General features: G+C 32.5%; 1 protein-coding gene across 1 annotated transcript; it reads left to right on the forward strand.

The window, feature by feature from the left end:
* The first annotated feature begins 542 nt into the window (after window positions 1-542).
* Window positions 543-13,393, forward strand: LOC123294180 (E3 ubiquitin-protein ligase RNF123-like). The gene is made up of 25 exons (XM_044875287.1): window positions 543-622; window positions 1,256-1,587; window positions 1,648-1,795; window positions 2,010-2,195; window positions 2,998-3,323; window positions 3,657-3,928; window positions 5,656-5,862; window positions 6,151-6,330; window positions 6,404-6,617; window positions 6,733-6,819; window positions 6,881-6,925; window positions 7,075-7,212; window positions 7,337-7,447; window positions 7,618-7,779; window positions 7,853-7,943; window positions 8,175-8,313; window positions 8,382-8,726; window positions 8,822-9,065; window positions 9,438-9,600; window positions 9,933-10,120; window positions 10,529-10,857; window positions 11,270-11,416; window positions 11,855-11,990; window positions 12,584-12,770; window positions 13,216-13,393. Exons 1-25 carry the CDS (start codon window positions 543-545, stop codon window positions 13,391-13,393), a joined length of 4,635 nt encoding a protein of 1,544 aa, XP_044731222.1.
* Window positions 13,394-13,822: the final 429 nt, after the last annotated feature.

The raw sequence follows: 13,822 nt of genomic DNA on the forward strand, positions 1-13,822 counted from the left end.
CTTTTCTTATGAATTTCATGATATTAGAATCATAGCATCCTTTTCCCGCATACACGTTCAAAATAGCGAATTGTAACTAACTAAGAGTGGCTGTTCTGGGATGGGACACACTTTGAGCAAAGGGTCCGTTATGATACCGAAAAAGGTTGGCCTATCCCCGGCCACCACTCCATGAACCATTTGAATCTGTTTAAAAATAGCAGAAATGTCTTGACGCCAACGACAACAGGTTGAAGAGGCCGTTAAAGAAAAACTGGATCAAGTCAGTCAATCCCCTCATGGGAAGAGTTGGATATTGATAGAGAAAATGAGACATCGTTTTCTCGTTCTTCTTACGGTGGCAGCTCCTGCAATAATCGTGATGCACTGATAGGTCCAGTCGCGTTCAGCGTATCTGACAACCACGTATCAGAAAGTGAAAAACCGGTGTCCGACTCTTTGTCCCTATTATTATAACATTTTTGGGTTTGATTATTACCTAAGAAACAAGTTGAAATGTCATACGCTGTCAAATTTTAAAAAAATTTATTCTTCAATTTGTCATGGACGTACAAAATTTTTTATGTGCAATTTTTGGTCCGGAATATGAAGCTGAAACCAAATCAAAATTAGTCAGTGCATCGTAAGTAAATGAAAATTTGTATGTGAATGGGTTTAATGTTTGGGAGGTTTTTAACACTCTTCTCTTTTGGTAATGGTCCCACTCCCCACTTCCCCAGTTCCAGTGCATTTTTAGGCACCTTTCAAAAACATGAAAAGATTAAAAAATTACATTTCAGAGAGTGTGACATATTAAGCCATGAGAATTCAGCCTTAATTTCGCAAGTTTCATAATAAAGGACTTGAAATATCATAGTATATGTTCCTCTCAATAGCCTGGTGCAGACCTTGGGTTCAATTTGTGTTGTGGTCTCCAAATATCGATCCCAGAAGGGTTTTCGAATTTCTATTGTTCTAAAAACTTTATGAGGATTAGCGCTTGTGGCATTGGTTGTCGAATTTGAAAGTGATTGGTTATTAAGCCCGACTCTGGACACGCGGGTCGAGAACGTGAGACCAGAAAATCTTCTGAAAAACCATTAAAATTTGGGCATGTAAGCCCAAATGGAGAAAAAACATTCCTCATGGTTTTATCTTGCCAAGAAAATTGTTGGTGCTACTTGCAAAATCCAAGAAAGTTACTATTACTGTTTCAATTGTTTTGAGTTCCTGGATAAAGAGTTCATAAGTTTTTTTTTTTTAATTTAATCTGTAGCTATTCGAATGATTTACACAATTTGGAAGCATGGATTGATAGTTATCTCCGGATAAAATCTGATTATGAAAAAGAGGAACAGGAGAAAGATGATCGTGACGGTCGCATCGGTTATCGTAAAGTAAATTTACGAATTAAAACACAATATGGTACGGTTACAATGAACGATGCACGGACCAGTATTATTGCACAATCGAATACGGCCACCGTTTGTGGAGATTGTGTTGTGTGTCGTGGTAAATGGATGTATGAAGTTCAATTGAAGTCACGTGGTTCGATGCGAATTGGATGGTTAAAGCATGGGCAAAAATGTACACGCGATAAAGGAGTTGGTATGTTAAACTTATATATATTTAATAATTCCATTCAACCCATTTCAATTCGTTTTCCAGGAGATGTTTATGGATCGTATGGTTTTGATGGAAATCAAAAACGTTTAATTACTAGTGGAAGTATACGAATGTATGGCGAAACATGGCACACGGGTGATATACTTGGTGTATTTATTGATTTTCAACGACAAATTGTGGAATATTCCATGTAACATTTCCAAATTTTTAAAGGTATCTCAAAATAGTTCCACTAATTACGAAACTAAAATAAACAGAAACAAGCAATTTGGAGAAGTAAATGTGTAAAAGATATGTCGTTGTTTAACTGTAGAACATAGTTGAACCATTTTGAAACGCCATCAAATCATCAGGAATCCAAAACTAAATATATTTCACTTGAAAACCTCTTTTTTACATTCCAGGAATGGAAGATCATTTGGATGTGTTGGAATTGATAATGTACAATTTGTTTATCCAGCAATGACTTTGACCAAATATGAATCAGTTTATGTAAATTTTGGTCGTGAACCATTTTGTTATCCAAAATCTGATTATGAGCCATTACAACGTCCGACAGTTGGACGAATTAAACAAGGACAATATTTTACGTAAATATTTTGAAAAATATATAGAAACTGGGGGCTAGTCTTGTTGTTTCCATGCTTGTGTCAATACTTAAGGATGTATGAGCATGGTAGTGGGGGCACAAATTTAAAAATATATATTTTCAATTTTGATGATAAATTTATATTATTACTTGACGATATAAGACGAAAAGTAAGAATAAAATTTTTCGATATCTGGCTTAATTTTCAAAATATCGAAAATTGAAAATTTTGTTTAATTATTTAGCTTTCGATATTTCGAAAACCAAGACACATATCGAAAAATTTTATTCTTATTTTTCGTCTACATCCATGAAGTTATAACAAAATTCATCATCAAAGTTGAAAATAAGATAAAAATAATTTCAACCCTTAATCTACCCTGCTCTTACATCCCTTATATGGACGGTGACACTTTGAAGTTTTTTTTCTTATCTAATTCATTGCTAATATGTTTACTTTCTATTAAAAAGTTTTTTTTAAATTTGTTTTCATTCATTCCAAATGAAAATTATCAAAAACTTCCAAAATATGTCGTTTTTTGAGATTCCTCCATAAGAGCCAATGTATTTTATATCGATTTTCAATGACTTTTTTCTTAAAAATTTGCACGGATACCTAAGCTGAAATTTTAACCACATATTCTTTGAGTAAAAGACTACCTACAAACAAATTTTGAGCCTTTAAATCAAACATTGTTGTCATGCTCATACATCCTTAACAATCTCCTCCCAAGCTTGAACCAATATTGACCCGGAAGTTATACCATCCTCTATTCTATGTGCCTTAATATTTCGTTTCACAGGAAATGGATTGGTGCAACATTAAATATTATGGATAAAACTGATCCAAAACAAATGTGCGGTGATATAAGTGTTGAAAGTTTAATAAATGAAATATTTAAAATTTTTGAAATATTCTTTACCGATTTAATACATGATAGTTATGTAATGACCACAAATATTATTCCATTATTATTGAAATTAATTAAAACACGTAAATCTAGTCAACAAGTGATGAATTTTTTAAATTTCCTGTGGGATTTTATGAATACGGATACATTAACATATACGTTACGTGTAATTTTTGAACGTTTACGATTAAGTTTTCGTGAGGCTGCTGTTAATTTAGGTAAGGAGTTGTTTATCCGTTTTAAAGCAGTCAGAAATGTATAGTTTTAAAGGACAACCCATAAACTTTATGGAAATTGGGTCCAAGCTAACTTGTCTAAATTTTTGGTATATGTTACTGTTATTCCCTTGTGGAAATTAATCTGTTCTGGAACTCAAAATATTTAGTTTGATATTTAGAAAAAGAATATGTGAAGTAAAACTATCTCTGGTAATAGATTGAGACTCTTTCGGAAGAAATATTCAGAGTTCTCTTAGAAGATTTTTTCAGAAATAATCAGAGATTTTATGAAAATTTAGTTTATTTAAGAATATAAAAATAATTAATTTTTAGATTATACAGAGCAAAAGAATGCGCTACTCTTGATTCGTGAATTATTAAAACATCGTCCAACACGATTATTCGCCATCAAATATATATTCTTTGATCGATGCGATTTTGGATACTTTTTCCATGTAAAACCATTGGATGATTATTGTATGGCTAAAGAGATACCACACGTATGGTGGGAAAAGAAATCCGTGTGGATGGAAGATAAGAAAAAAATGTACGATGAACATGGTCAACGGATGTATGAGTCTTTACATGAAATTGAATTGTTACAGGTTAGAAAATTATTTGAACAATCACTTGCTCGCCAAAAATGTCAGCTTAAGAACCCGTCAACGCCAGCGTTATTATTTTGCTCACGGTCTACTTAAGGCGTCCCGATACCAAAACGAAAGTGTTAGCAAAAAACTGAAACTTTGTGTGCCAATTATTGAGTATTTAATACGTCTTCTGGATAAATTTCAAGTCGATTCTCTGTACTGGGGTGGGACATACCTAGACCATAGGGTACGTTGTGATACCGTAAAAGGGTTGGCCCCTTCCCGGCCACTACTCCTTGAACCATTTGGAGCTGATTAAGAACAGCAGAAGGGCTGTGATGTCGACTGACTTTAGGTCGGAGAGGTCGTCAAAGAGAGGCTGGCTCAAGTAAGTCAATCTCCTCATGACAAGAGCTGGGCAGTGACAGAGAAGATGAGACATTGTCTTCTCCTCGTCATCACTGTGACAGCTCCTGCAGTAGTCGTGATACACTGCCAGGCCTAAGCGTTCAGCATGCTTGCCGCCCAGCCAGTGTCCTGTGATAGCCGCAACAACTTTGCGAACAGAAGCCTTCGGAAGTGATATAAGAACTTCGGAACGCCTGCGATTGTACTCAGACCATATCTGTCTTGTAGTACCACAAGTACGTTTTCCCTCCATCTAAGATTGGCCTTTTTCAGGATATCCTCTTTCAGGAGTAACTTGCAGTTCGCAAATGGAACTCCCGGATATTTATTGATGCTTGTGTCCGGCAGCATTGTGCCATTTCTGGCAAGCTCGTCGGCTTCACAATTTCCTGGAATGTCCCTGTGTCCCGGTACCCATATCAAGTTTACATTCATTTATTTCGCCAGCTCATTTAAGGACGTACGGCAGTCCTGTGCTACCTTTGAAAAGAATCCTAGATTTATAACTTTTTTTCAAAAATAACAAATTTAAATGAAATTCATATTGTCGTGAAATAAATATAAAAAAAGGCACGTTTTTTATCTTAGTTTGACCTTGATGCAAAATAAATGTAATTTTTATCAAAAAAAACTGTATAATTTAAATATTTTTGAAGAACAAGGTCCTTTTTTAATACCTACTTAATACTTAATATAATCAGTAGCCAATGGTATTTTACTTTTATTATAAATAATAGATATTGAAGTCTTAGAAGCAAGTAATGTGTCATTATATGATTTATGAGGACAGGAACATTAAATATTAAGGAAATAATGTGCGTAGTATACAAAATTAGGTCATTATTCATCAAGGTGACCTACTTATTTTATGAAGACATTAAAATTCCGGTAGATATTTTATCCTAGTTTTTCATTTAATAGTTTTAATAAATACACCGGTATTTTAGTATAGTAAACGAATCTTTTTCCTTCGAAAAAATTTGGTGAGTGTGTTTTCTTGGCAGAAATGGCACAGTTTTCAGAAGACGTGTTATTTAACATCGGAATCGTATTCAGGAACCAAAAATACCTACTCTATGATAATATTTAAACCCAAAATTAGCATTTCAAAAAAATTTGGGATTTCATATACTCCCCGTTAGGGCCCTATGCCCTCTATGATTGGATTCAGCTGACTGAATGCTCCTTGGGATCCTATAAACACGTTCTAAAAAGTTTCATTGAAATCGGTGCTGTTTCCCAACTTTTTCCCTAGTGACACTTTTTTCCGGCTTTTTCATTTTATTAAAATTATTTTTTAAAAATCGATCAAAAACCACTAATTTTCTTTATAGAATACAATAATATCATTATTAATGACAAATAACGATGGAAATGCTATCGAACCGTCTACAAGAATCATGTTTTTAAGTGAACTGCGTGATTTTGCAATTATCCAGAAATTTAGTTCACATCTTGGATTAAATTTAGATATGCCACCCCCCGTTGCATTAACAACTTTCTTTAAACTCTTATATATTTTTGATAGTTACACGCATGGGGTAAGTATTCGCATCGATCACGAATTTGCAATACGTTAACTGGCAGTGGCGTAGCGAAGAATGGACAAGGAGGTGCATCATGCCTCGGGCACTACTCACAACGGGCCCCAAATGGTTGAGCATATTACTTAATTTATTTATTAAATTGCGAGTATATTTTACAATAATATTATATGTTTTTCGAATTGGTGGGGGGCTAAAAAAGCTACGCCACTGAATTGAATGTTACTGGGTTATAATAAACCATGCTCACATGAACAGCTTTTATAATTCCTGTGGTTTTTTTAGTTAAAAATTGAAGACATAATTCCATGTAACATTTTTTACGATGAAACAATTTCTTATGAGTTTTGTGATCGTTTGGGTGGCTTAGAAGATTATTTACGGTCAACATTACGGTCAGAAATACAAACCGCAGATGAAAGTCAACCAAAAACAACTGCAGATAATATTATTAAAGATCAAAGGGCAATTATCCATAATATTTGATTTACCAAAAAAACTTTATAGAAAAGACTTATAATTTTACAATTTTTTTTAGATTGATCCAAAAGATCTAACCAGTTCAATTATATCCGTGCAACCGCCTGTAAATGCAATAGCAATGTCAGCGAAAATTTCATTTAAATTAGAAAAAGATCGTGAAAAATTTTTTAGCTTACCACGACAAGCACCCGTGAAAGAAGCGGCAAAAGCAAAACAAGTGGAAAAAATTAAATCAATGCCTCCATTAGCTTCGAATTTACCTGAAACTGGTTTGTAGAGAGTTGATTCTTTCAGAGAAACTAACTTTACCTCACTTATCCGCTCTGTAAACAATCGATTTCGACAATCGAAATGAAAAACAGAAATTTCGTTGTTTTTTTTCAGGTTTACAGCCCAGAGAAAGTGCCGCAAATCGTGTTGGATTAATGGTTATTCCAGAAGCCCAGGCTACTAGTCATGGTTCAGCATTAGGTATATGAAAGGTTTTTGTAAACTTTTTTAGGACAAAATTAATTTTTTACATTTTTTACAGAGCAAATAATTATCAGTCCCAGGAATCAAGCTCGCAGTACTGCAGGTATCGACCAAAATTAGAACATAATCCTGGTAGAAAGCCAATTAGTGATCCTATTACAATTACGCTCCGAGAATTTTTAAAACGAACAGAATGTTCAATATCAATTTATTTCAATTCGATTATCGATCATAACTGTTGATAATTTTTAGGGGTTGGATATAATATTGGAGCAATTTCTCCATCGACAAGAACTTCGACCAGTAGTGGTAGTCGAACATCATCAACGACTCGATTTATTTCTCAATTGAATACAACTGTTCCTTTGCATGAGATGAACAGCGCTGATGGTAAGAACGAAAACAATTGAACATAAAAAACCAAGCAGAAATCAGTTTTTAATTGAGAGGCGGCTCGAATGAAATATTAGTCAGTGATTGGGATGAAAATGTAACAGATCTCTTTTTTTTACAGCCATCAATGTATTAACTTCACGTTTGAGTACTCAAAATCAAGATCAAATCGCTACATCAATTCCAACCGCCTTAACACCGATTAATGAATCTGTTACAGATCCGATTACAAGTAAATATACTCTTATTTTTATTCAACTCCTTAGATATCCCCAATTGCTATCACCAATTCTCGTTATTCTTGGAAATCGAATCTAATATCGCCTGGTTTTTTCCTGGATTATTGATTAATGAGAGTTTTGAATAATTTGGGGATTGGCTCTTAGACTATTTCCCTTTTAGTTATTTCACCAAATGGAACAATTTCGAGTGATTCACACGATATAATACTTCAACAATCGTTACCCGTATCAAACACTTCAACATTGGGCGGCACCGGTGCTTTAAATACCTCAACATTGGTCCTAAATCGGTCCATACCAACCACAAGTACTACGCAAGAACGTAAGTTATTAAAGAAAAAAAATTACTTTGTTTCAAATGCTTTTTTAAAATTTTTTTTTCTCTATTATTTTAGCAGCTAATGAATTCATTTCGGTTGCATTAAGGGATTTGTTACCAGTACGAAGTGTTCCCAGTGGACAAAATTTAGTTGATGAACTTTTAAAGTAAAATTTTGTATTTAGTAACTTCCCTCTGGTGGAAATATTTTCTGCCAACTTTTGTGGAAATAAATATGTTCTGAAACCCAGAATATTTAGTTTAAAATTCAGAAGAAGAATACGTGAATTTCAAAGTAAGTATTCCGAGTTCCAGAACAGATTTATTTCCACAAGGGAAAGAATCACTCCTCTAAAATTATTTTACTACCGTATGACGATTGTTACAACAATTTCAAGGATGCCAACTGGACGAACTAATGGCGTTGTTGATGAAAAACGATCCAATGTGGAACTCTTGGATGTAATTCTATTTATTTTCAATGTTATTGCCAAAAAACAAATACAAAAGGTAAGCACCCCAAAATACTACCCAAAAGTTAACCATATATAATCGTGCTAATCGAAATTTTTGCCAATATTTTGCCATCGAAAATTATTTTCCAGATAGCAGAAATCTATTTGCGTTTTGAAAGTCATGAAAGTGCCTGGAACGATTTGAAATATCAAGAGAAAACACTAATTCGAACTTCTGCACCGGAATTAGGCGGTTCTACAACGTTACAGATTGATCCGTTCGATTTATATGCATTTTCTGAGGAAGGTTCAGCAACAGATTATGGGAAATTATCAAAAAAATGGGGTAAATTATTAGCCAGAAAATCTGGAAGTCAATCACCAACGAAAATTCCCAATCAAGTACCACTGGAGTACGCTCGATATACAACGGATATAAAGGATCGTAAACAGGTGGCCTTTGAAGTGATTTCTGGATCACTTGCAGGACATGAAGTAAACAAATACAGTTTATTTTTATCTCCCAGCAAAGCAGGCGGGTCGCATACTCAGTTTATTTATAAAATTGTGTTTTTTTTTATTGCTTCCAGAAAATTTTAAGTGAATTAGCACGTGATAAACTTTGGGTGCGTAATGTTGTATTAACTGGTGAACGAGTAAATCGTATATTCCGTTTATTAGGCCGTTTATGTGAATTATTAATTCATGAAAGTCAAAAAGGACAATTATTTAGTTTTTTACCTGATTTTTATTTATTAGTCGTTGAGGCTTTGGTAACAAGCCTTTATTTGCATTTACCAACTGTATATGATTTGGAACACGAATTCTATACAGGTAATAAAAATAAAGATTGTATTGTTTTATTGTCACTAAAATTTAAAAAACGTTCAAACATATTCAATTTTTATCATTTTTGGGTCAAAATTATCATAAAATAGTCCTTATGCAATTTATTTACGCGATACAAATTGCCTAGTTTAGTATATTTTTATAACATTTGCTTACACTTACGTGATACAAATTGCCTAGTTTAGTATATTTTTAGCGCATTTTTTTACATTTACGTAATACAAATTGCCTAGTTTAGTATATTTTTATAGCATTTTCTTACATTTACGTCAAACAAATTGCCTAGCTGACTAGTTACGTGACAGCCGAATCACTTTAAATCGGTATATCAATAAATTTACTTTTTACAAATTTTAGTGAGCCAAGACGCTTTGGAACAGGTTAAAATACTTTTAATGGAATTACATGGAGATGATCGATTAGTTAAAGAAGATTGTAAAGATGCATTAGATCGAATATTTGCGACACTTGTTCATACAAAATATACATTAAAATCTTTAGAAAAGATTCCTGATGCAAGGTAAAAGCTGGTAAAAAAAAACTATCTGACATTTTAAAGATTATTAAAACTAAAAGATAGGTCTTTTAGTTTAGTTTAAGGGTAAAAAAAAAAACTTAGATTCAAAAAAGTTTTCATTATGAAGAAAATTGATCACAGATTCTGTTTATGGAAAAAAAAACCTTATCTTACCACGTTTTCCATAAAGAAAACATAAAAAAAAAAACTTTGGTTTTTGACGCTTTTTCGATATGTTTAGAGCATTGTAGTACATTAACGTCATACAAATTGCCTAGTTTACCATAGTTGACTACTTGAAGTTATAACATTTTCTTATTTTTTGAATTTTGTAGAAAAGAAAAGTTAATATTGAATTTAATAAAATCATATAATGTTAAACGTAATGTGGCAGCCAATTGGATTTTGGTACGCATCTGGCATGGACGAGGTTTTGCATTCCGTTATTCTTCAATGCCAAATGTTGCACCAACAATTAATAAATGGATGCATTTGAACATTAATTATTCTTTATCAAATATAAGTAAGTAAACCCAAAAAAAAATTCAATGCCTTTAGGAAACATCGTATGGGAAGTAAAGGGGGTGGGGGTATTAGTTAATGAATCGAAATGTAACAAAAGGGGTTGAGTCCAAGCGACGGAAAAATTTTTCCAACAAAAAAGTTACCTTTTAATCAATAACAACGTCCTAATTTAAAGGGATCCTCTGTCGATTACCAATTAAGAAGTAGAGGGAGCTTTTCATTGAGCCTGCAAATTTGGGTCAAGTTCAAAGTCTATATAAGATATGCGTCTACACACCCAACCTTTTTTGCCTGAAATATATTTATCGATAAAACTTATTTTGCGAGTTTCAAGCATGTGTCAACTTAAAAAACGGTCACTCTGTATATTTGGTTATTAAAAACCTTAAAAATTTCGTTTTGCTAGATCCAAACCCGTCCATAATATTTCAACAAACATTACTCAATGTTTTATATTCGAATACAACGGATGCATCACAATTTTTCAACAATATCTTGAATAATATGAATTGGGCATGTTCGGAATTTTTAAATATGTTACAAGAAGTGAAACAGGTCGCTGTTAAAAAGGAGCCAGTGATTGTTGAACCACATACATTACATTTAATATCAGCATGTTATGATTTTGCTGTTGGAATGGTTCGTGTCGTTGAAATGGTGATCGTTTTAACGAATGGTATTATTATTCAAAATGATGCACAAAATAATGAAGTTTTAATATCACGATTATTACAAGTAGGTCAAACTTTTAAAAGCCAACAGCTTTTGTTTAAGATATTGCAGGGCACAACCGAGCCCGTTGTGGGAAAATTTCTATGTCAAAACTGAAAATAAGTCCGAATAACAGTTCTTAAATTTATATTTTTTCATAAAAAGTTTGGAAAACTCCTATAAACTTGGAATATAACTTTTAGTTTGACGTAAAAAGAGTGATTCCAAGATTTCGAACTCATCCAGAAGACTTTTTTCGAGTTAATTAAACTAAAAGAGTAAACTTACTAAATTAGACTATTGGCAGAAAATATTTCCACCAGGGGTCTAGGTTTTCAGAAGATTTACAGTGCTCGAGACCCAAATTCGACACACCTGTCTTAATTTAATAAAAATTTATACAAATATGTTCTCAAATAATTGATTTTTCTTGCAGACTGTTTGTTTAACAATGTCTCGTTTAACTGAAGAAAAAGGATGTTTTCGAATTTTCTTAGATATGGAAATGGCTTCCGCTGAAACAATTCAATCATTTCCATTAGTCGCAGGATTGGTTGGTGTCTTAATTGGCTTATTTAAAAAAGTAATTCGAATATTCTATCTGATAAAATGAAATAGAATAACGTGTTCCAGACGAATGACTCAACTTTCTTGAAAATCAATGAAAAACTAGTGGAGAAAAATATTAAAATTTCTTGATTTTGCTTATTCACAAATTTTTTGTTTCGTTTTCAGCAGTTTCTATATTAATAGGTCTAGAATTAGGCAAAGAGTGGCCGTTTTCAAAGTTGAGCTTAACCACTTTTTAAAAAATGAAAGTTATCATAGACGCAAGGCTTCCCTTTCCGGGACTTTGAAAATTCTTTATTCATCAGTTTTAAACTTGCAATGTAATTACAAATTTTCCAGGTTTCTTGAAAGATCTAAAAAATTACCTAGTTCCCGCGATTAAGTAAAATTCACGTCAAATTTTTAGACATTCTGAAATTCGACTGTCGATTTTATCGATTGTTTTTTCTAGGACATAGAAGACTTTAAACGTGGTATTAATGAAGAGCCATCATTATTAATTCGAACATTGTATAAAGATTGTTTAGATCATGTCGATGCATTAGACAATATCATTAATTCAAAATCAGATTTTCGACTTGTTAATAGTAAGTATCTCCATGTCACCAACGGAGAGGAGGGGGCAGATCATGCCCTAAAGGGTCACCTCATGTAAAGGACCCTTAAGGATGGGAGTAGGCTTCCTATAAAGACTCGAACAGCAAATAAACTAAATGTCAGTTTTCCATCAATCTTATTAATTGTAACACAATTCCATCTATTGAATACTTACACAAACTATAAATAATATTGCATGAGGGAAATTGTATAACTTTCACTGCCATCTATTGAAAATTTATTGTACTTACATGTAAATTCAATCCTTATTCTCATGAAAAAAATTGATGTCCACTAATCGAGATTAAACAAAACTATCTTAAGTTGGAACACAAATATTTTGAACAAAAGTTTTTGTTTTTTTATGATTAACAACTTTCTAATTTAAAGTTTTTGCCTACTTCTTATCAATTAAAAGTTAGAGTTCACTTTTCAATGTCCTATCAAGTTCTAGCTGACTCTCAAGGTCAGAACTAAAACAACTTCTTTTGCTCCACAACTTTTGTATGAAGCCTTGTTATTTAAAACCGTATACGGTAAAGTTATAACACACGATATTTGGATTTGTTGTGATTTCTTTCAGATCCATTATACATGAATTACATTAATAAAGATGAACAAAAGAAGATTCTATTATTTATAAAAATGATCCAACATTATAAACATTCGTTGAGTAATGTTGCATTGCCTGATGAAGAACATATTTGTATTATTTGTTACTCCAATGTCAAAGATGTTTATTTTGAGCCGTGCAAACATGAATCATGTCTGTAAGTCTTTATTATTTTTATACTTTGGTTCAATTTCGAGAAGCTGTACAAATAATCAAAGCCATAAAGTCGTCGAAAATATCAAGAATTTTACAGCCAATTAGCCTTTTTCCTGGGAAGATTAAAAAAAGATCCTCTAGATGGCAACACTAGGGGGGGGGGGTAAATATATCCTGCCATCTAGAGGATATATTTTTAATAAAAAGCTAATTGTTAAAAAAGAAGCCACATTTTTATACCAAATTTATGCTAAATAAATCAAATAATGAACTCAAGTTACATTATTTTAGTATAAGTAGTGCCATCTCTGAACTGATTTTCACATTCAACAAGTCACATCAATAGTGTAATTTTTAGTATGCTATTATATCGATATTATTAGTAACAAATTAATAACAATATCAAAATAACTTATAATAATTAATAATTAAAATATTTAAAATAGGATCTGTGTAAAACAATTATTAATGGACACCCGTTTATGTTTCTTTTGTAAAACACCAATCAAAGATGTTTATAAGAAAACTGGTGAACTAATTGCAGAACTAACAGAACGTGAAGATAATGTGAATATGCTCAGTCAACAAACTGCTAATGATCAGAACGAATTCGATTTTTATTAATTTTGATTATTGATTCATTCTATTTGTATCAGTATCACAACTATTTTATATTCAAAATAAAATGTTTTTTATTTTTCTTATTAATTTTATAGATTTTTTATTTCATTAACTCCTCCTTGTAGTCAGCATAGGTCAATTAAGAACACTCAAGATGTAATTTCATGATGACGCTTGACGGTGGCTTTGAGCGACAAATTAGGATTTCACCTAGCTGAAAAACTAGACCTATGTGTAGCTTCAAATTTAAAAGATGTAACTTCATGGTGACGCTTGACGTTGACTTTGAGCGTCAATTTAGGAATCCACCTAGCTGAAAAAACTAAAACTATCTCCAGCGTCAAACTTGAAAAAGAAGCGACAAAAAACAAAAAAGTTTATGGTAATGATATACAACTATATTCATACTGGATGCTGAATATGATTATCAAT

The sequence above is a fragment of the Chrysoperla carnea genome, chromosome 2, assembly GCF_905475395.1.
Source record: "Chrysoperla carnea chromosome 2, inChrCarn1.1, whole genome shotgun sequence".
In the NCBI taxonomy this organism is placed as follows: domain Eukaryota; kingdom Metazoa; phylum Arthropoda; class Insecta; order Neuroptera; family Chrysopidae; genus Chrysoperla; species Chrysoperla carnea.

Bases quoted from the DNA above. Each gene is read 5' to 3' on its own strand.
- LOC123294180 (XM_044875287.1), top strand. From the start codon at position 543: ATGGACGTACAAAATTTTTTATGTGCAATTTTTGGTCCGGAATATGAA. The intron at 623-1,255 runs GTAAGTAAATGA...TTTAATCTGTAG, and splicing joins TCAAAATTAGTCAGTGCATC to CTATTCGAATGATTTACACA. The intron at 10,121-10,528 runs GTAAGTAAACCC...TCGTTTTGCTAG, and splicing joins TTATTCTTTATCAAATATAA to ATCCAAACCCGTCCATAATA.